The 23,436-nt window shown below is 43.5% G+C and overlaps 1 protein-coding gene across 1 annotated transcript in view; it reads left to right on the top strand.

The window, feature by feature from the left end:
* Window positions 1-21,833, top strand: part of PPEF1 (protein phosphatase with EF-hand domain 1) — a 69,148-nt gene extending 47,315 nt beyond the window's left edge. Inside the window, exons 8-17 of the mRNA XM_090031649.1 lie at window positions 3,862-4,028; window positions 6,561-6,597; window positions 7,544-7,693; window positions 9,421-9,699; window positions 12,720-12,905; window positions 14,960-15,102; window positions 16,261-16,367; window positions 18,485-18,648; window positions 20,088-20,172; window positions 20,591-21,833. Of these exons, the coding sequence (XP_089887775.1) occupies window positions 3,862-4,028; window positions 6,561-6,597; window positions 7,544-7,693; window positions 9,421-9,699; window positions 12,720-12,905; window positions 14,960-15,102; window positions 16,261-16,367; window positions 18,485-18,648; window positions 20,088-20,172; window positions 20,591-20,784 (1,512 nt within the window). The 3' untranslated portion in view covers window positions 20,785-21,833. The remainder of the gene's footprint in view (window positions 1-3,861; window positions 4,029-6,560; window positions 6,598-7,543; window positions 7,694-9,420; window positions 9,700-12,719; window positions 12,906-14,959; window positions 15,103-16,260; window positions 16,368-18,484; window positions 18,649-20,087; window positions 20,173-20,590) is intronic.
* Window positions 21,834-23,436: the final 1,603 nt, after the last annotated feature.

The following is a 23,436-nucleotide window of genomic DNA, read 5'->3' as shown; positions in this document are numbered from 1 at the left end:
CAGGATTGAGCTGCATACTTATTTGGAGGGAAATTAATTGGCACATAAACAAGTCACTGTATCCTCATTTGATTTCAAAGCAAGTACATATGCTCCTAAGCAGAGAGACTGGATTGCAAAGCACAGTTTCATTCACACACACATAGTTTACTACTTTCAGGGTTCCTGCAGGCCAGTTCTAAAACAACTGTTTCCACAGGCTTTTCTCAAAGACTATTTCAAATGTAGTTTCATTCCCTGGATTCCGTCTTCTTGCCTAACATATAATGCTCTTCAGGGCTCTTACTCCAAATGGCCCCTTCTGGCCATTTATTAAAATCAACCTGGATCAGAGCAGTTGTATTGGCATGAGTCAGGGAGGTGACACAAGAAGGTCTGTCTGTCAGTCTTCTACCCTAAGCCTGCTGGGGCCAGTTCAACCTTTAGCTGTAATTGGTTTTTAAAATGTTTCTAGCAACACTGCCTTGACTCTCTGATTCACCATAAAATATCCCTTAGTCTTGTAGATCTTGCGAGAATGAGATGTGTGTGTGCCCAGCAGACTATGCTGTTATTGTATGTTGCAAAGGTATATCTTTTTGCAGCAATTTTCTTGGATAGTAAAGTGCTGTGTGGCTGTTCTGTAGCTACTGTTCATAGTTAGCCTAAAGGTACCACGGGATAAGAATGAGACATTGCTCTCACCCTTGTGAATGCCCTAGATGCTTAGTCTGTGTAAATCACAATTCACAACTGTTCACAATTCAGAAAACATGCAAATCACCATCAAAACTGTGCTTGGCAATCCAGTCTCTGCTTAGGGGTGCATGTACTTGTTTTGAAATCAGATGAGGATACAGTGACTTGTTTCTGTGCCAATTCATTTCTCTCCAAATAGGTATGCATTTCAATCCTTCATTCTGTACTTTCCAGACCACTCAGAAGCTGGAACAGTAAGTAGAACTACAGTTTATAGCAGGGGGCAAATTGGCTCCACTAGGTTCCTTTTGCACCTCTATCCTCAGCACACCCCTGAACTTAAAAGGAATATTTTCCAATAAGCAATGAGAGCTATTAGGTCCTTCTCATTTGGGACAATACAGTATCAGTGTAAATGCTCCACTGAAGAATTTAATGAACTCAGCACAGTACCCAGATGAGTGCTAACCCCGTTTGCAGGATTCAGTTCCAGCAATGGCTCTTAATACTACTTTATTATCTTTATGCCTTTTGTCAGAATGCATTTGCATACCGCCAAACCACTAACCACTGTGGAACAAGAGAAGCATAGGGATTACCCATCTACAGATGATGAATGTAATGTTGCTTGAAGCAATTTACATTGTGCACTGCTTGATATCTATAGCTTTCGCTTGTTAAAAAGGGTGCTGTAGACTTCCTCAAAGCAGTGATTTGTAGATGCTTCTTCATTCACCAGATTAATTTTTGTACCATTATAATCACAAACCAGCGTCTTGGAATTTTGAATTGTGTGTTACCAAATTAGTCTGTGAAATCAATGCTGTATGTAGAGATACCCTGAAACTGGCAAGAAGACAGATGACAAAGGGAAACTAATTAACTACTAACCCAGAAGATATTGTAATGAGGCCCAGCAGCTAACAGTCTCACACCACTGCTTTGCAAATCATTAGGGAGCTACCTTTGTTCTCATACTCAACATCTCATGCATTTTAGATTTAATTTTGATTTGCTCTTTTTGTTAGTTAAAATAGGAGAAGTGGAAGCAAAATAATTTTTTGCAAGGAAACAGGAGAGTATTAAAAATGCCACATGAATCTGATCACAGGTGGGGGGTTTTGCTGCAAAAAATAAACTTGGTTTTACAAACAAGAACTGTGACAAGCTTGTCCAAGAAAAAATTGGGAGTGTTCAGAGAACAACCTTCAGTTACTATTCAATTTCATGTGCTGTCACTGCTGCCTTGTGCCTTTCCCTTCTGTAGATGTTCTACACCCTTTCCCCTTTCCTCAGGGATTCCTACTGTGATTTCTTTTTCTACATTTTAACCCTTTTCACTTACTAGATCTTCAGGTTCTCATGGTTGATCCCTTTGAACTCTATTTGATTCATCCAGTTCCTGAATCAGTCAGAGAGAGAACACAGCAGGGTGTGGGCATTTTGCTTTTGCAGCATTCTCAGTCTGTGCCATCACACAAGCTGAGAAAGCGAAGTCAGGAATCAGATGTTCTCATCTCCTTGGCTGTGTAGAACTCTAATAACATAGTGCCTAATCTTAAACCCACTGGAATCAGTAAAGTTTACTAATCGCTTCTGTAAGTTTCGATCAGGCTGTGTGCCACTCGATCAGCATGTTACTCAGGGTTGTAGTGGCTAGCTACATCATGGGTGTGTCTACATATGCATCAATGTGCAGTAATTACTATGCATTAAGTTTAGTATCTATAATAGCAAGAACTAACTTAATGCGCAATAAATGCTACTGTGCAGTAGCACCAGCGCACACTTGTTAAGTAATGTTAATGCTCAGTAGATTAATTCTGCTGCACATTAGTGCATTAACGCATCTTTTGCTGTGACATCCTAATGTACAGTAGATTAGTCTACTACTCATTCAGCATCTCAGGTAGATGCACCTTGTGTCCCATTTAATTTCTTAAAATGTATTTATTGGAAAGCAGTTTCCTAGGAAATGTCATACCTTCATTAGAAATATCCTCTAAGAGTGACTAAGTGCTGTTCAGAACACATTTATGTTGTCTTATAAATAGAATACTTCAGATGACTTCACAGTACTGGAGCTGCTGTGTTGGTCACATGTATGCCAATAAACTGATAGTGGTCACAGGTATACCAGTATATGCAGGCAGTTATCTTCTTGTGGTAGGGTGATCTCAATAGCCATTGAAAAACGGAATAAATAGTTCTAATATGTATACTCCCTAGAAATGATGATGATATAAACATTGCTGTCACATTTTCTATAAGCTGACAGTACCCACTGGTATGTTGACAACCAGTCTTGGTAAGTCATACAACAGATTCTCTAATATACATCTTTCATAATAATGAATTACCCTACATCTGCTGAACTGTAAAGCAAGGATTTCAACTCTTATAAGCCACAAAGCCCATGCTCCAAGAGCTGTAGAACCTTTCAGATCATACATTTAGAACCATTAGCAAAGTGTAAGATGATAGAATTTGAACAGTGTTATAAAGATTAAAACATTTCAAGGATTCTTGTCTGTCTGCCTATCTTTCTTTCATCTGATTTAATTTCATGATTTATGTTTCTCATTAACTTCTAAATAATTGGAATCTGAACAATGTAGGTGCAGGACATGGAACTTTTTTCTTGTGTATGCAAACTCAGTGCTCCACAGATTTTCTCTCAGTGTGGACCACACCTGAAGAAAATTTCTCATGGATTCTTCACCTCCCATTCAGAATACATAGATTTCCTTTCCATTAGTTCACTGAAGTGATAACTTTTATGGAGAAATGGTATTATATTGGAAGAGTAATGTAGTGATTGCTGATGATGATTTGGCAAGTGGAAGCAAAGATTAGAGATAGCAGCATGTGACCAGATGGCCACACTGCATCACTAGCAAGTGCTTGGCAGACTACCAGCAATGCAAAAAACAATTCTATGAAAACTTTGTACTAAATGGAAGAGAGAAAATATAATAGTGTTACTTTTTCAAGTTAATTTTTTATGCAGATTGTCTAGCAATATAATCCATTTCATTTACAATTTCATTTCCTTTACCCCATGACTACCAAGAAAAAGCATGACGAAACTTACAGTCTCAAAGACCCAAGAATTCCTATTCAGAAATTAATTTTCAGTTATGCCTAATCTGGCAAACAGCATTGTTTTGTTTCTTTCTGCAGAATGGCGTGCCTTCAGAAAAAAACCCTTACCTTTTTAATGGTGATTTTGTTGATAGAGGGAAAAATTCCATGGAAATACTCATCATCCTGTTTGCATTTCTTCTTGTCTACCCTAATGATTTACACTTGAACAGAGGGAACCATGAGGACCATCTCATAAACCTGAGGTAACATTTTCTTGTGATCTTTTTCTATGAAACTGTTCAATAGTTTTTAAAAACTTTTAGATGGTTTGATAAAGTTATGATGAAGCTAGTTTCTCTTTGCAGAAGCCATAATTTTGTTGGGCATCCTGATCCATATTATTCTAATGCTGTCTAACAAATGTTGGATAAGCATGTGGTAAGATATATGTTGTGTGCTTTTCTAGTGCTTGGAATCATTGAATCATAGAAAATTAGGGTTGGAAGGAACCTCAGGAGGGCATCTAGTCTAACCCCCTGCTCAAAGGAGGACCATCCCCGCTATAATACCCCAGTCAAGGCTTTGTCTAGTCAGATCTTAAAAACCTCCAAAGAGGGAGATTCCACCACCTCTCTAGGTAACCTGTTCCAGTGCTTTACTATGCTTCTAGTGAGAAAGTTTTTCCTAATATCTAACCTAAACTTCCCCTGCTGCAACTTGAGACCATTGCTTCTTGTTCTGTTATCTGCCACCACTGAGAACAGTCTAACTCCATCCTCTTCCAAACCTCCCTTCAGGTAATTGAAGGTTTGAAGGCTGCAAAGAAATCCCCTCTCAGTCTTCTCTTCTCTTCTCCAGTCTGGATAAGCCTGGTTCCATCAGCCTCTCCTCAGAAGTAATGTGTCTGAGCCCTCTATCCATTTTCTTTGCCCTCCACCGGATGCTCTGCAACTTGTCCACATCCTTTTTGTAGTAGCAGGCCTAAAACTGGACACAGTAAGCCAGATGCAGCCTCACCAATGCCAAATAGAGAGGAATAATCACTTCCCTCACTCTGCTGGGAATGCTTCTACTAATGCAACCCAATATGCCATTAGCCCTTCACAACATGCACACACTGCTGGCTTATATTCATCTTATTGTCCATTATAACCCCCAGGTGCTTTTCTGCAGAGCTTCTGCTTAGCCAGTTGTTTCCCAGCCTGGTTAGTACTCACAAGATAATAGATACTCCTTTTGGGTCAAGTGCTAGATGTTTACACTGACATTCTGAGACCAGTGGCTCAGACCCTGTTGATGATTCATGTGAGTGGATCCCTGTGTTGCACGTGATAATTCTTTTTCCAGCATTACTTTAAAAAAACATTTAATTAACACATGGAGGACATCTGTATTAACCAGATTTGTAGTGAAAAAGTGTAATCTGTCAATGAGGCAATGAGTAAAGATAACCCTTGCACATTCCTCCTAATTGGTGAAGTGTTCTGTATGACTGCATCATGTACTAGCAGATTTGAAAACTGACAGGAATGGGGCTTTCGATCAAGCTTTGAAACCAGGGAGATGCCAGTGAAGCTGCCATGGTATTAAAATGAATAGGGGATCAGACACAGTCAGTTTGTCTAGGACTGCAGTTCCCACTGACTTTTAAGTCCTGTAGCCAGGGGCAGATCCAGGGTTTGGCAAAGGGGTTTGCAGGAGCAGCCACCCACATTGTATGAGTTGTTGTACCCCTGCTTCCAGGCTTCTCCCCCCTGCTAACCCACCAGTGTAGGCAGACCACACTGCAGTAGCCTCTGGGAACTTTTTTAAGTCCCCAAAACAGGTAAGTATTCTGGCCTTCCCCTGCATGCTTACAGGCATGTCTGTACCTCCTCCCATCTTCTCCTCCAGGCACTGCTTGCTTTTCCTGCTGACCCAAGGGCAAGGGAAGTTTCAGAGCTGCTTCTTCACCCTCCAGCTGGGCTGTGCAGGGACTGGGCCTAACTGGGAACAGCAGCAGTGGCAGAGGGGAGGGGCTGGGCTCTCCCATACTGCATTTCCCTTTCAGGAGCAAGTGCGAGAAGCTGCTGCCACTGTCACTGCCCTAGGTAAGCCCAGCCCTCACACAGCCCAGCTGGAGCAGGCAGGGAGCTCTGAAGATCCTTCCAGCCCTGGGAGAGTGGAGAAGGCAGCAGTGGCAGATGGGGGAATGTGCTTCTGAGCACGGAGGCTCTTCCAGGGGGGGCATGGCCAATCTCAGGGGGTGCACCCCCTACATGTCACCAGTGAGAACAGCAAAAAGTATGTTCATGAGTACAATTAGTTTGGTAAAAGGTCTGGCCACTAAGGAATTGAGCAGGAAAAAGGAGATGGAGAATTCTTGAGCATCCCCACAGGGTGTGGACACAGATATTTGGAGCCTTTCAGAAGGGGAATGTTTCCAAAGTCCAGCAGCTGTGACATTCTGATTGCTATCTGTTAAGGAGCAGGAAATGTAACAACACCTGCTTCAACTTCAATACTTCATTCAGGTTTAAAGTTGCAACAGTTTTGCTAAGTTTGTATCATTACCAGATGGTTCATGTATTGCAATTAGTAACAGCTACTGTCCTCTTGAAGTAGTCCCCTTTTGAAATGGATCAAAATGTGCATGCATCTTCACCCACAGCATATCATTGGAGTTTTATAGAGAATGTGTTGCTAATAGATTTCTATAGATGTAAGGTTTCACATGACTTATATGAATTATTGCAAAGTTATAGTGCAAAACAGACAGTCAGAAATCCATTTCATGATGCTGTCACTTTTTTCAGATATGGCTTCACAAAAGAAGTGATGAAGAAGTATCGGGTAAGATATTTCCCCCCTTTAATTTTTTTCTGCCATTTACAAATCCTATGTTAACTACAAGACTAGCTCACAGTTACAAAAAGCTAGAAACAGAGTAGTTCCATCTAGGTAAAAGAAATTATTTTGTATTCATACCAGTGTAAGTGAGAATAGAATATTATACCCAGTGAAGAAGAAGAGTAATCATAAAAACTTATAAAGCCATACAGCAAATACCAGAAAATACAACAGGGTGGTTGGTTGTAGCCGTGTTGGTCTAAGGACATAGGCAGACAAGGTTTTTGGGGTAAATGTAGTATCTTTTATTAGATCAACTTAAATAGTTGGCAAAATTGTTCTTTGCAAGCTTTCAGGCACAAACATGCTTCTTCAGGCATGTGGAGAGTCTGCTGGTGAATTGTGTGCTCTCCAATAGAATAGAAGCCACAATGCAAAATGCAGGTCTGTGAAAATTTAAGTGCCTGGAAGTGAAGGTCAGAGGAGTGGAAGACAATAGGTGTGAGGCAGGAAGGGGGTAAGAAGGGAGAAGACGGGGATGTTGAATTGGTGATAGAAGAATGTAGCTTGTAAAATGCAGATAAGTTACCTGGGGTTATCAGATGTCAGGTAGGTTATAATGTGCCAGAAATCCAATGTCTCTATTTAGTCCATGATTTTTTTTATATCCAGTACATTTATGAAGTGAAGTTTGTAGAAAATACAACACACACACACTAACACAGAGCAGAGAATTGATCAACTCAGAATCAAGCAGTATTTAATGTAAGTTTCTGAGCATAAATAACAAAATATTTTTGAGGTTACATCAGTGGGTAGAATTGTTCCCCCAGAATATTGAAACCCCAACCACAGGATGAACCCAGAGATACTTCCTTACTTTATACTTGCTGTGACTAGCTTCGGAGGTTCTCAGGAATGGCGTTTAACACAATAATCTATTTTACAGTACCATGGGCAAAAAATTTTACACCTTCTGGAAGACGTCTTTAGTTGGCTTCCCCTTGCTACTATAATTGACAGCAAAGTATTAATCTTGCATGGAGGGATTTCAGACACTACAGATTTAGATCTCCTGAACTTGTTTAGCAGAAATAAGGTAAGATAGCATTATTTTATTTTGTTTAAATAATTTATAAGTAAAAAGACTAAGTATTGTTGTCTAAGAATGTTGTAGATCTAGAGCAGAGATGCTCAGCCTCTGGCCTGCAGGCCAGATTTGGCTTGTGATGCTGTGTCACCTGGCCCGTGGGGCTCCCCAGGGGTCTGGAAACATGGCAGCAGGGGAGCAGTGGCTCCCCTGTTGCAAATCTCTGGACCCATGGGGAGCCTTGGGCTTTCCATGCTGGATCTGGCACCCAATCCCAGTACATATGGCCAGAGGGGGTGGTACTGAGCCCTCAGCATCCAATCATGGTGGGAAGGGGCAGTGCTGGCCTCCCCAGGACCCAATCTCAGAGCATGATGGGGAGCGGAAGAGGGTGCATGAGGGACAGGAGGGGGCAGTGCCAGGCCTCCAGGCCCCAATCCCAATACTCAGGGAGTGGGAGGGTTTGGTGCCAGGCCCCCAGGGCCTAGTTTGGGTCACAGATGGACCCCGAGCCACTCATCTGACCTGCAGGGGTGAAAGGTTGAGCACCACCAATTTAGAGAGATCAAGAGAGGAAAAGAATGCCAGTGATTTCTTAAAACATGTTTAGAATGGATATAGTATCAGTGGAAATTCTGAGCCCAGTACTTAGTTGTTATAAATCAGCGTAGATAAATTGAACTCAAGGAAGTTATACCAGCTTGTACCAGCTGTGGATCTGAGTCACCCTGTTGTAAGACTGTGTTATCCTAGAAAATATAAAAGTTAACAACTCTCAGAAGTTTCAAAGCAATCAGGAAATCAGTTTAGTTTGTGAATTTATTTTTTCAGTGAAGTTCAACTTTCTGCGCAGAGAAATATGTGCTATAGCTTTGATCCTACAATCTGATCTGTGTGGGCAGGCACCTTCACTTGTGAGGGCTCTGCTTAACTTCCTTGAGACTCCATATCAGTGTAAGGACCTGTAGTTCAGAGTCAGGATCACCACCGACAAGCTGATGTCCCACCATGTCCGTGCCCCCCCCCCCAATAACCCTCCTAAAACAAACACAACAAAACAACAAAAATCAAACAAACAAACAAGCTCAGCAGTTGGTCAGATTCAGCTCTGAATTTAAGCAGGGTTGAGCTCACACTGAAATCAGGGATAGATATTTATATCAACTCTGTGTTTGGCCTGTTGCTTGTGAAACATTATGCAGTGTCTGATTAACCTGGTGAAGTAATTTTCACAGGAGAATATTGAAGTAGTTTAATTTGTAAGCCACATTCTAGACTGTGCTGGGCAGTCCCCACTGAGATCTGCTCATATTGTTAAATCCATGTGATAGCTCTTCAGATATTGTTCAAGATAGTGGGGGGAGATATCCTCTACTTAGATGTCTAGGTTTCACGGAAGAAAAATATAGGAGAATCTGTTTTCTGTTTCTTTACTAAATAAAGACACATTTGTATTAAAGTAATATGGGAACTCTTGTAGGAATCCTCAGAAAGAGAAAATGGAGATAGTGTAACAACCTCTGAGCATCACTGATTACTCACGAGTAAATGCAATCTTGGGAATAATTAATGGCGAGTGTCAGTGTTTGCCATCTATTCCATGTTGAAGACGCTAGAGCCATCACTACGATTAAATGCTGTGTAAAGTTATGGGAACATGATATGTATTTTATTGACCTTTCTGAATTTCTGTATGTGCCATTAAAGATGCAATGATAAGTCTGTTTTTGTTTCAGATGAAGTCTGTGCTGAAACCACCAAAGCCACATACAGAGAAAAAATCCAGCTTGAACAGAACTGGCTTGGTTGAGCAGCATTCTTCTATACTGAAACAAATGGCCAAGTCTCCAGCAACATCTGGCTATAGAGGACCACACACTAATGACCGCTCAGATTCTGAGGAAAGTACTCGCCGCCTTCATGGTGGTACCCGCTCTGACCTTCCCCCTCAGATGCACTATCTGGAGTCCAGTGCTCGTAAGCTGCCAGAATTGACGGCAAAGGAATGGAAACAAGTATGTGGAACCAGGAATAGACTTTAAGTTTAGTTATAAAATGGAATTTATTTTGTGCAAGCAAGTGGTTTGATTCTGAAGTGGGCTTTCAGTGACAAACACATTGTTCAGGACGGTCAAGGTATTTTAACTGTGACTAAATCTATTTTCAGCCAGTGGTTATTCGGATGCATAACCATTTTTTAGCCCTATTAATGAAAGACTTGTGAGTTTATATTTATTCTGTTCTTCCAAGTATCAAGCATTCCAGTCCATTTTAAGAATACTCTTCGGTATCTAATGCATCCAGTTGATTTTATGCTGTTAGGATCTAGTGGTGCAAAGCATCTTGTTAGTTTAGTGGGCTACAGTAGGCATCAGTGATACGATGTACCCATCATCTGACTGCAAAATATACACTGGCAGACTGGATGCTAAGTTGAACCAGTTCCTTGGAGTTGGTATCTGCCCTACAAGTAGCTCAGGGAGAAGAGACTTTGTATGTTCTTCCTCCTATTTTTGGCTTGTTTTCCAGAAGGCAAGATTAAGTCATTAGTGGGTGCATCTGCATGAGATGTGTTGAGTGCAGTAGACTAATTCTACTGTGCATTAGCACAGTGGGCAAAACCCATGCAAATGCGCAGTAGATTTAGTCTACTGTGCATTATTGTTACAAAAAGATTGTTCGTTTGCGCTAATGTGCAGTAGCACTGATTATGGCTCATTATTAATACATGTTGCAGAGCCCTTCCCAGTTAACTCACAGTCCCCCAGCATCCCAGGATGCTTTGTAGCCCTGTGGTGCTGTCTGCTTCTGCAGAGCAGAGTTGGCCCCACTAGTCTGCTCCCTAACCAGAGCACTATCACTGCTCTGGCTGGCTGAGAAGGGGGGTAGGAAACCTGGCTCTAAACCTCAGCCAAGGTCTGCCTTGCAGTGGTGGAGCAGCCATTCACAGTCTTTTCTCATGGTCTCTGTTCAAGTGGAGAGGCAGGGGGCATGTCCAGATGCCAGCAAGGCTGGCACAAAGAAGCAGAGGGGAAGGAGGGTCTCAATCCTCCCCTGCCCCTAGCCACAAGGGATCCTAGCCAAGGTCTGCCTGGCAGTGGCAAAGCAGCTTCTGCTTGGCTTTTCTGCTCCCTGCTCAAGCGAAGGGGCATGGGGCATAGCCAAATGCTAGACAGGCTGGCATGCTGAACTGGAGGGGAGGGAGGGGAGTTTAAACCCCCCTCCACATGCCTCAGTTTGCTGGCCTGACCGGCGTCTGGCCATGCCCCTGTGAGGAGCATGGGCAAGGCCAGGCAGGGGTTCCTTCACTCCTGCCAGGCAGACCCTGGTTAGAATTTGCCCTGGAGAAAGGGGCACCCCCTGCCATGATAGTGCCTTCCTGCTCAAGAGGGGAAGAGGGCAGCCCTTGCTGGGGTTTTCTCCATCTCTTGAGTGGAGAGCAGGGGTGGGGGATGTGGCTATGCCTGAGTCCAGGGCTGGCATGCCGAAGTGGGGTTGAAACCCCACTCCCTTCCTGCCTAAGCATGTGAGCCCCAGTCCAGGGTGTGGCCATGCACCCCCCGCCCCCAGAGTGATTAGCAATGCAGGGGCAAGGGCCTGGCAGGGGCTACTCCCCCTGCCTCAGGCAAGCCCCAGGCTGGGGTGTGGCCATGCCCTCCCCACTCTTTGCTTTTGCTGGGGTGGGGAGGGCAAAAGCCTGGTAGGGACTGCCCCCCAGCAGGACAAAAGCCTGGCAGAGGTGGGGGGCATGGCCAGACATGGTCCAGGCTGGCAATCCAGCAGGGAGCAAAGAAGCAAAAGCCTGGCAGGGGTTGCCCCCCACCTCAGCAGGCAGAACCCAGCTGGGGTTTTCTGTGGGCCAGAGATGGGATTTAACCTCTACCGCCCTCCTGGGATGGTGGCCTGGGGCAGGAGTGGGGAGTGGGGGATAAGCCTGGTAGGGGCGCCTCACCCATAGATCTGGGCTGGGGTCCCATGTAGGCCAGGCAGGGGGGTTTAAAGCTCCCATCCCCCTGGCCTCAGCATGCCATGCTGCCTCCATTCAAGCAGGGAGGCAGGAGGAAAGCCTTGGAGATCTTGTCTCCTCCCTTCCCTTCTGCAGTGGCTGGGAGGCATGCTCTGGCACCCCCAGTTTCTGGCCTGGACCACTGCAGGCATGTGGCTGCATTTCCAGAATCAGAAGTGATTGTCTGTTCACTTGCTTATTGGTTCAGTCTATGCAGTTTAGACTAACCTGCAAAGACTGAATCAGTTCAGCCTCTGGCTCTTTGACTTACCTCAGTTAGGCTAACCACAACTTGTTGTGCATCTACAGATGCATCACACACAGATCCAGGAAGGTGATCTTTTCCCCCTATGTGGTGCTGGTCAGGCCACAGTTGGAGTACTACATCCAGTTCTGGGTGTTGCACTTCAAGAGGGATGTGGCTAACCTTGAGAGGGTCCAGAGGAGGGCCACTCACACGGTCAGGGGGCAGCAGGCCACACCCTATGAAGACAGGCTAAAGGGCCTGAATCTATTCAGCCTCCATAAGAGAAAACTGATCTGGTGGCCATCTATAAACTCACCAGGGGGGACCAGTGGAAAATAGGTGAGGCTCTGTTCCCCCAGGCACCACCTGGGATAACAAGGAATAGGGGTCACAAATTGATTGAGTAGGTTCAAGCTTGATATCAGGAGGTATCACTTTATGGTTAGGGCTGCCATGCTCTGGAATGGGCTCCCAAGGGAGCCCATGCTCTCCCCTACCTTGGGGGTCTTCAAGAGGAGGTTGGATAGCTATCTGGCTGGGGTATTATGATCCCAGCACTCGTTCCTGCCCAGGGCAGGGGGTTGGACTTGATGATCTATTCAGGTCCCTTTCAACCCTAGAAACTATGACTTTTTGTACTTAGCCCTGGTGTGTAGAGTAGTTTTGAAAAGCAAAACAAGGAAAAGTATGTTTCCTTTATATGTTTCTGAAATGTGTTTGTGTGATGCAAACTTAAAAGTTCAACTCAGTAGATTTTGGTTGCTTTGGTTTGCTATTTCCAGGTGGTTGATATTCTGTGGAGTGATCCAAAAACCCAAAAGGGCTGCACATCAAACAAATATCGAGGAGCTGGTTGCTACTTTGGCCCTGATGTGACTTCCAGACTGCTTAAAAAGTATAATCTGAAGATGCTTATCAGATCTCATGAATGTAAACAAGAAGGTTATGAAGTCATCCATGGAGGGAAGGTAAGATCCTTGTGTGTAAAGTAAAATGCTGGCATGCATTTCACAGAAAAATCCAGGCTAGTAACTTCAAACTGATTAGCAAAGTTGATCAGAAAAAAAGAGCAGCTTCATAAAATGAGTATGAGGGAATATGTGATATTTGCATGTGTTACAATTCGATAGTTGTTACGTGTAAAATATTCTCCTCAACATCAAGAGGCAATTTGGTAATGACAGCAAGAATAGTACCATACTTATCTGTGCTTTTAATTCACTAAAATCCTCTATATGAGTCATGCCAACCTTTTTTTTACTAAAGTGCATTTAAAAACAAAACAAAACAAGTCTTTCTCAGTGTCTCAGAACAATTAGCTTTCTTCAAAGTGCAGAGATTCACAGAATCAGTACATTGTTATAGAAACCTTATAGAGCTTGCTGGTAGTGCTTCAGAGCTTTGTCTTCATGCACACCGGAAAATGTCGGTAGCAAAAGCCAGTGGAGTTGAACCACTAGATTAAGGTGAGAATATGAGCAATACTTTAGGTCTTAATTCTTATTTTGCCTCAGCTTTAGTAAAATGTTGATAAAAGGAATACCTTTGAGTTATGCCCTGTTGTTTGTTCAAATTTAAAATTCCAGTTATCTTTTTTAAACTTTAAAGAAAGTTTATCTTGTGTTTTATACATTATCACCTAGGTTTGCAACCTATTTATCAAAGATTAGGCTGTCTTTCCTCTATGGAAAAAAATCAAGACTCACTGTGGGTGCGTCTACACATGCACCGGACTGCGCAGTTGTTACTGGGCAGTCATTTAGTATTTGCTCAAACACGTAATAAATGACTGCTCAGTAACTGCCTTTAGTGCGCAGTCCCAGCACTGCACAGGTCGTTTCTAATGCTATTGCACAGTAGCAATGAGCTGTTGTGCAGTAGCTCATAGCTACTGTGCAGTAGTGTCAGTGTAATGGCTCATACCCGCCAACACTACATTGCCCTAGCGACGAGCTACCTCACCGTAGCTCGTCGTTACAGCAACATAGCATCTCATGTAGATTCACCCTGTATCATTACATGAAGTGAGTCGAGGGGGAAGGTAATCACAGCCTTTCATTTAAGATTGTATAGGGAGACATTAAGCTGTTTTCTGAAGTCAGGTAGTTGAAACAATCAAAACACAGGCACATAGAAGTAGTAGTATATAACTATACAGATAGAGGTGCTTTCTCTGTATTGCTTTTAGTAGAAGTGTGTGTGAGAGAGGAGGAGGCAAAAGAGACGAGGAAAACAGCAAAGCAACAAGCAACAATGACAGTCCTGGCAACCCAAATGAGAGAAGGGGGAATGGAGAGGACAGGGGTGTTAGGAGCTGGTTGAAAGAAGTTTGGAGTTGTGAGCAAAGGAACTATATTCTTTTGTTTGCTTCCTTTTACGTTTGAGGAAACAGGCCTCTGTAGATTTTTTGTAAATAGATAGGATTGCTTTAAAGAAGTAACTAAGAATATAGATGGATTGATATCAGTGGGTGTTGATGCAAATTCTTATGGCAAATGTTATATCTGCATGATTCTTTTGTGATACAGATGTGGCAAAACTGCTCCAACTTTAACCCTGTTTCCTTCAGGGGAAAAGGGAGGGTTTAAAGATATATATGTTAATTCAGATAGGTACAATACATTTATGATGCTAACTTCTCTGAATAATTTCATTTTTCTTTTTGGGCTTCTCTCTCTGACGTGCACAACTAGAAGCATGGAAAGGAGACTAAAAGCCATGATTTAGCTTGCAGGGAAATGTTGCCCTTGTGATGAGTGTGAGAAAGTGTTATTCCGAAGACTTGATGGGACAAATTGAAAATGTAGTTCTGATGCCTCAGACTCAGTGGACCCAAGCAATTTCAGAATTGGTGCTGCTTATTTTAAACTGAATGATAGATAGTTACTTATTTAATGTAACTTTAAACTAGGTTTAACAGATCTTAGGACTGCCTCAATTTTTTTAAGGTCAGTTTCATGTTTCTGTGCAAAAAGGAACTGCTTTAACCAACTCCATCAATTTCTTTCTTTTATAAAATCAGGTCATCACTATTTTTTCTGCCTCTAACTACTATGAAGAGGGAAGCAATCGTGGTGCTTACATCAAGTTGAATCCTGATCTGATACCTCGCTTTGTACAGTATCAAGTCAGTAAACACACACGCAAAGAGACGCTTAACCAAAGGTACAGTAAGGAAAACTCATACTGGTCACATTTGTAGTGGATGAGCAGGAATTTACACAGAATGCATCAATTTTTCATATAGTGTTGTTGGTGGTAGCTGTATTGGTCTAAGGACATAGATAAAGAAGGTTCTTTGGCTAAATGTGGTATTTTTTATTAGACCAACTGAATAGTTGGAAAAATTGTTCTTTGCAAGCTTTCAGGCACAAACACCCTCCTTCAGGTGTAGGTAGTAGTATACCTGAAGGAGGGTGTTTGTGCCCAAAAGCTTGCAAAGAACAATTTTTCCAACTATTCAGTTGGTCTAATAAAAGATATCACATTTAGCCAAAGAACCTCATCTGTTAATTTTTCATATTAGACAACAAGCAACTTCACTGTAATTATACAGCCATTTATTTTACTGGTTTTTCTTTTCATTTTTAATTAAATCTTTTGATTGCTTTTAATGAAACATGTTAAGTGGTTTCCAACAGCTCTACTTCGTTTTTTTTAAGGGTTATCTGTAATGTTATAAGAGGATGTAATGGTTTGACCTGTACAAGACAGCAAATGTGCAAGACAAAAGCAAATAGGTATAAACTGGCTATAAAACCTGATGCTTAGAAATCTTCTGAGCAGTGAGGTTCTGGAAGAGCCTTCTGCAGGGACTGGTGGAGGCAAAACACCTAATTATTTTAAGATGGAGCTTGCTGCATAAACGACCTGGTTGCCTATAAGACCATGGTACTGGACACAAAACCAGGAGATCCTTTCCAGTCCCACATTCCTATGCCCTATAAAGGATTTGAGTCACCACTGTATGGCTCCCTTTTTAGACTGGTTTAATGGCCATGTCTAAAATGAGAAACTTAGTTGTGCATCAGGGCCAAGAAGTTCATTGTCACAGTTCTGCCACTCTTGGGGCCTTCTGGTTTGTTTTACTGGTATAAAGGACTTGACTTGTCTATGTAAGGATTACCATTATCTGAGCATCATACACATTCAGAGATTTCTTTTGGTTCTGAAGTATCACTTTTTAGGAGGGCTTATATCAAGACTATGATGATCTAAAATATTAGTTGATACAGAGGCTTGCTTATGCATACCTTGTGTAGAAGATTTTAGAGATCTTGAGAATTTCATCTCTTTAACTGTCTATTGCTATTTTCTTCTCAGGGTGAGTGTAGTTGAAAGTTCTGCCTTAAAGTCACTAAGAGAGAAAATTTACACGCACAAATTAGAACTCACTGAAACTTTCAAACAATACGACCCCAATGATACAGGTAATACCACATTTCATTCTTCTTGATAGGGTATATGATCAAATCAGAGTGGGTGACAAGCCACCTGCAAAGAAGGGAGGAGCATAACCTGGGGAATTCAAAAAGAAGGGTCCTTCACCTTAGAAGGGGTCTCAGCCTTCATCTTAACAGTGGGTGCATCTACATATGCAAACGCTGCTGGAAGTGTTTACTCTGGAGTATTTTACTCTGGAGTAAACCCACCCTGGGATGGCATCTACATGTGCACAAATTTGAGAGCAGATTTGTTCCCACCCTGCTCTGCCACCCTCGCTGCAGCCAGGTTTAGCTCCCCTCAATGCTAACCCAGGGGCTATCAGGGAGCGGACAGCCAGGAGACAGCTGTCTCCTGCTTGAGGCTGGGAGTTGCTCCCTGCCCCTAGGAGCTTCCTGCTGCCAGGGCAGACTCCGATGGCAGAATGTGGGCTGGGACAATGTGCCCCTGCCCTGGCAGCAGGGAGCTCCCAGCCCCAGCTGCCCAATCAGGGGCAGGAGGCTTGGAAAGAGCAGTGGGGGAGGGGCAGGTCCTGGTCCCTTTCCCTGATCCACCAGTGGGGCACCTAGCAGTGAGCCCCCAGCAGGGTGTGGATTCCCTGCCCCAGCAGCAGAAAGCAATCATGGAGCCAAGGCCAGGAGATCCCTGCTGCCAGGGCAGGGGGATATTGTCTCAGCCTAGGCTTCAGTAGTGGAGCCCACCCTGACAGCAGGCAAGTCCCAGGGGCAGGGAGCAATCTCCCACTCCCTGCTGGCCAGCTGACTGGGAGCAAATTTTGTCCCTGTTGCCTATCTACATTTGCCTTACTGTGCAGTAACTAAACCAATTTGTGCAGCTACCCCTGAAGCAGTCAGGCGGTTATCAAACTTAGATATTCATCTATGAATGTTGTAACCTTAAAATGTCATATGAAAGAAGACTACTCGGTAGTTAATTTGCTACTTGCATTTTAACTGCTGAGTAGAGCAAATTACTGTGCAGTAAGGCTCTGCAAATGTAGACAGTGATGCTTACTATGCAGCAATTTGCTCTATTGTGCAGTAATGTGTCTTGTGTAGACGTGCCTAGTGATGGGAGCTGACTAGCCCCTCCCCGCCACATTCCCCATTAAGCTAATTTAAAGCTTTGACCAGTTCTTTTTGAGCCTCTTGGGTTCTATAACTGCCCTACCAACCCTCCACATGTTTGTGTCACAAAAGCCATGCTTTTCAGTCTACTGACTTCTTTTCTGTGTAGGGGACAAGGATTTTTTCCTGTTGGGATTAAATTATCAGAGACTGGTGCATTTTCTTCAATTTCTTCATAGTATCCTGGAGGTGCAGTTTAAGTATAGGAGTTAGAAATTAATACTGGTGGCTTGTAAGACTGTTTAATTTATTACAACTTGCAACCACTGAGCAGTTTCCTTAGCTGATGCAATCTCAAGAATATCCTTGCCTCAGGGACATTCTTTCTTCTAGGTGGGGACATGAACTTCCCTCACCCCAGGCAACAGCAGGGTTTCAGCAGTGGCAGGTGGGAAAGAGAGGAATGGGAGGGGAGTGAAGGGGATGTGCCTCTGACCCTGGAGGAGAAGGGGGAATTCTTACCTCCTTTGGGACGTAAAATTGTCCAGGCTGCTGATCTTGCCCCATGGTCAGAAACAGGGGAGTGCAGTGGTACCACTGCATCTGCTCTTGATCCACCCCTGGAGGGAGGTATTGGAGTGGTGCCAATTTCAGCCTTCACCGGCCAGTGACTTTGGGAATCAGTGGCGCTTGGCAATGAGGGTGAGCTGCGGCTGAGGCTGTGGCTGTGGCGGGAACCACTCTGACACCTGCCCCCACTCCAGCAACCTTGGCTGCGGTGGCAGGGCTTCTCATTGCAGCTGCAGGAGCCTCAGAAAGTGCTAGACCTCTAGCAGCCCTGGTGCAGTGGCAGGTGGAGTTCACCTCCACCAAATGGGTTTGGCCTGCAGGGAACAAAGCAGGGAATATGGCCCACAGGCCACTTTGAGTTTAACATCCATATTTGAGACATTGTTATAGCCCTTTTGAAAACAACAGAGATGTGCTAGTAGGAGGCACGTATAATTTATACCTATACATGTGGTCCACTTTGACAGGTTATATTTCTGTCGGTGAGTGGGCCTTGGCAATGGAATCTGTCTTGCATCTGGATCTCCCTTGGAGGACACTGCGCTCTCGATTGGTGCAGCTTGGGTCAGATGAAAGTGTTGACTATCTTTCATGTTTCGACGATTTGGAAATAGAACGACCTCTGAAAGAGGTAAAGAGGAAAGGGTTCATCTCTGTGGCTTTTGAGACCAGAGACTTAGAAGAAAATTTTTTTGTAAAGCATGTAGCACCCACATGTGGGGCCAGGTTTTTGGAAGAGCTCCGTTCCCATTCTGGTCTGAGAAATGAGAGGGTCAGTGCCTCAGAAATGCTTTGAGATGCCTAAATGCAAGCTGAGCTCTTCTAAAATCTTGTGTGTTCCAAAAATTGAGAAAAGGGGAGCTCTTGAGTGCTAAGCATATTTTGGAAGTCTGGCACTTAGTTGTTTCTCACTTTGTTTAAGAAGGTGAGGAGAGAGGAACTGTTCTGACATGCAAGGTTCAGGTCTAAGATGAGTATGTTTGTAATGTGCAAGCACTGTCAAAATTTTCTTAGTTTGTTCACAAATTATGACATAGCAGACATGAAAGACTCATCCCGTGGGGCATCTTACCCACTCAGCTGTTAGGTATCCTGCAACTGAGAACCTCATAGGCCCATATCCAACTTCCTATTTAGCAGGTATGTATCATACAACAAACTTTCACCACATAAGTGATGTTTTAAACCAGCTATATCGATTTTTGATCCTGCTCCCCCTTGCACAACTCACCAGGTGTGGCCATTTACACTCTGTTGTGATTTTGTTCCACCCAGGTTGGGACATAAATTCTATGCAAGACCCAGACACATTAGTCCCAGGAAAACCATGAGAGGGAGGCAGAGACCCTTCCACCTTTTGTCTTGCTATCCTGGAAGTTAGGGCATTGTCCAGAGAGTGGGAGACCCAGGTTCTATTCTCTTATCCAGAAACATTTTGAACCTGCATCTCCCGCTTCCCAGGAATGTGCCCTGGGCTAGTCACCTTCTAGCTCTCCTCTTGAAGCTGCCCCACTGAGCCACAATCCCTCTAGTTTGCTCTTTTTCTGGTATCCCATGACTTCCTCTGTTAACAGCTCAATAGGACAGCTTAGAGGAGGGGTGAATGCCTTGGCAAACTATGCTGGAAAGTGAGAGAGAAAGGTTCAACCATAAGATGGGCCTGATTTGCACTCCCATGGCAAGTGCCGTAACAACTAGGCTGTTGGGTTAAGAGCTAGGTAGCCTCCTTGATTTTTTGTTGTTGTTGTTGTTGAAGTATATGGAGTTATGTGCTTTTCCAGTAGGAAGCACCATCTAAAATCTAAGTGGCCTAAAACACCACTTAAAAATGAGCCATGTAAGTGCTATTTACACATCTAAAAGTGGAGTTGGATTTGGGCTATACTTTGTTCAGGTTAGAGCTACTGAAGGGGTGGAAATCACACATTGGAATCTCTGGTTGAAAAATGGAATACTTCAATAAGTTAATAACGATCACATTGTGTATTAGTGCTCTAATTTGTCTTGTGTGTCCTGCTCATTAGACTAACTTATACTGAGGTATGATCTGTTTTGCAATTTCCAAACTAGGTTCAACCAGCATTGGTGGAAACCTTTTGCAGATACAGAAATGATCTGGAGATAATCTTCAACATCATTGACAAAGATCATTCAGGTACTTCAGAATAACTGCTTCCTAATGACTGCAGGTCTGTTAATTATTGCACTCTAAGTTTTGGCTTTATTTTTTCCTCTCCCTTTTAGCCTTCCAAGTATATGATAACCCAACATGATTTTTTTCTGGTTTATTTAAAACATAGTTAAGCACACAGCCTGTATCCTGCGTAAGGGCCAGAGTGTAGCCCAAACCCACAAGATGCTTCTGTTTAATCCCCATCCCCAGAGGTAGATTCACCATTTTTTGGTTATGCGTTTTTCGTCGCATTCTCCCTCCTCTGATCTGATGCAAAAGCAATGTGTGCATTGCAGCCATCAAACAGCAAATACATTGAGTTAGTGGCAGGTAGGTAGCTTTTTGAGTAGAGATGGGGTGAGCTGTGCCGAGCCCCTTTACTTTCATCTATTTTTTGCAGGTCTGATCTCCACTGAGGAGTTTCGCCAAACATGGAGGTTCTTTAGCTCTCATCTGAACATCAACATAGATGATGAAGCCATTAACAAGCTTGCCCATGCCATAGACTTCAACAAAGATGGCAGCATTGATTTCAATGAATTTTTAGAGGCGTTTCATGTGGTTCATAAGTTTGAAAAGAGAAAGGACCAGTGAAAGAGCAGAATTCCCCTGAGGATTTCTTGTCAGAAGCTTGCCAGCCTGTTTGCCACTGGTCTCATGCTGTGCTGAGATACCTAATTTCTGGCTGGAAAATAATGGACTGCTTGTTCTTGTAAGACAGCCTGGTAAACATATGGGTAGATAACTAGAAGCCTTGTTCTGGTCGGACAATTTATTACTCAAATCAGTTGTAGATTGTGGACAGTTGCCAAGCTTGAAAACACTAATGAGGAGAAGGAAGAAATGAAAGAAGAGAAAACATTAATTACCTTCTTAAGGGGGTGGGTTTGTTTCCTGCTAGTGGAGTGTTTCACTGCCATATTAACAACCTAAGTTTGACTCCAGTCCCTGTTTCTGTGGCCATTGAGGTCTGTGATCACTGCCAACATATCACCTAAAGCCTTGGGAGGTTGGGAAGAAGTGTTTCTTGTGGTGCATGACCAGTCATTGCAGACAATTAATAAGCAGTATTGAGCACCCTGAAAGGAGTTGTGCAGTGGTTTTTACACTTTGTATTTCCCCTCAAGTTTTCCATTATAGCTGACTACAAAGGGTAGCATCACTTTGGCCATGGTTGAATCTGCCTATAAAAGATTCTGCTTTTAAGACAATGAAGATGTTTTGATAAAATATTATTTTCCTTTGCTTCAGTATACATTATTCTAATGAATACCAGACAAGCCAACCTTAATATTATTTGCAGCTTCCAAGTTGGACAGCTGTGTTGCAGATGATTGCAGGTACTGTAAAACTATACAGTACTGCATAGTCGCTTTCCAGAAGAAAGCAAAATCTGGAACTTGGCACCTCTGCTTGCTTTCAAGCTTGGAACATAGAGCTCTGGTGGCTTGGAAGATATCCAGCCAGTCTGCATGGGGGGCATGCATAATCAGTAGCACAGAAATCACATACATTCATATTGTGCTCACTTCTAAGTGTTTTCTCTAATAAAACATGGACACAAAAGATGCTAAATGAAAAGAAAGCATCTTTCTTTGTGCCAAAGCCTTTGTCTTGGCTATTAAGACTTATTTAAAAGCACCGCCACAGCTTCTGGTTGATTGCTTTGCTGTACCTTGGTCTCAGTATTAACTGTGCAGTAAATTACTCTTTGTTCCTTACTAAAATAATAAACTAAATGTTAAAAGAAATACTGTGTAAGCCCCTGTATTCCTACTTTGTCCTTCTCTGTGGAGAGTCCCATGTAACTCAGTGAGCCTAATAGGTCCCAAGCTCAGACCACACAAATTTGTTGCAGGATCAGGGCCGTAACAGGTAAGTATTGGGATGTCAATGAAAAGCTGTAAGCAAGCATGATCCAAGTCTGGGTCAGTCATGGACAAGGACATTCCTGGAGATTTAGCCCCAGAAGTGATTGATGGGGAATCAGGATTGTGAGTGAAAGGGAATAGGTGATCGCAAAACTATAAATATAAGGTATGGTCATATAGCAGAAGAAAGGAGGCAGAAGTTGGACTTGAAATACTGCTTTGGGAAGCGAGATGGAGAATCAGCCAATGGACCAAGAACTGACAGTAAGAGTGCCCACATCCTAAAACAGCTGGCTGCACAAAGACTTGACAGAGCAAAAGAATGAGACGAGACATGCACACAGGGTACCACAGTGGTGGTGGTGTGGAAATAAAGACATTTATCCAGGTTCCTCTGTTCAGACCTTCCTGTTAGGAAGGCAGTACAGCTTCATGACCCTGTGTAAGGATGATTTAGTGTTTTAGCTCGCTGATCTCAGAAGGGGAGCAGTTTTGCTCACCAATGTGTCAGGGGAGCATCCAGCTGAAAAAGGGGCAACTTCAGCTGCATATTGGTGCCCTGATGCCAGAGAGGGAGAAACCTCTTGCAGGCACCTAAATATTGTTGAGGGGTTGCCCAAGAACAAATTCTGCTTGTTTACCTTCCTTGGAAAAGGGGGAGGATGGAGAAATAAAAATGTGTCTGATGCTTCTGGCACATTTATTTGGTGCAATGGGATCTGGTCCCCCCATTCCAACAATAGCACCTCCTGCCATGCCACGCCAGGTGTCATGGCCCCACATGAGGAGCCAACAATCAGCTGACTGCCAGCCCTGGCCAGACAGTCTGGGTCCAGACCTAGGACTGGCTGGAGACTAGGGCTGACAGTCACTTGATTGCTGGTCCCCACCTCAGCCAGTCCCAGATCTCGTTCATGTGGGGCTATCAGCACAGAGAATCTGCTGACTGTTGGTCCTAGTCCACTAGCTCTGGCTGTGCACAATCTGAGCCCAGCAGCCTGGAGTTTAAAGGTCACAGCAGGAAAAGCACTTCGGCTTCTGCTGGAAGCTTCTGATCACCCTTGTCTGGCAGCCTGGCTAGAGCTGCTAGGCACAGGATTTAAAGTCCTGGGGGGGGGGGGAAGTCCTTTGGCTTTCACCCCTATCCCTAGCCTTGGGCTGGGCTTAACAAGCATCTGACCGTCACCCTTGGGGCTATTCCAGACTCTGGTGTGATCTGGGTCCCAGGAGCAATGATCTGCCATCAGCCCCTGGTCATGTGGTATATTTAAGACACCATCCGAACCAGTCATGGAACAGTTACATGGCTCATTTCCCATTTTAGTACCTTAAATTGGGTGGATGCACAGTACCCTTCCCATTTATGCCATGGCTA

The sequence above is a fragment of the Crocodylus siamensis genome, chromosome 1 (assembly GCF_052110815.1).
Source record: "Crocodylus siamensis isolate JL-2025a chromosome 1, ASM5211081v1, whole genome shotgun sequence".
Taxonomy (NCBI): Eukaryota; Metazoa; Chordata; order Crocodylia; family Crocodylidae; genus Crocodylus; species Crocodylus siamensis.
This window is presented reverse-complemented; position numbering and strand designations above follow the sequence as displayed.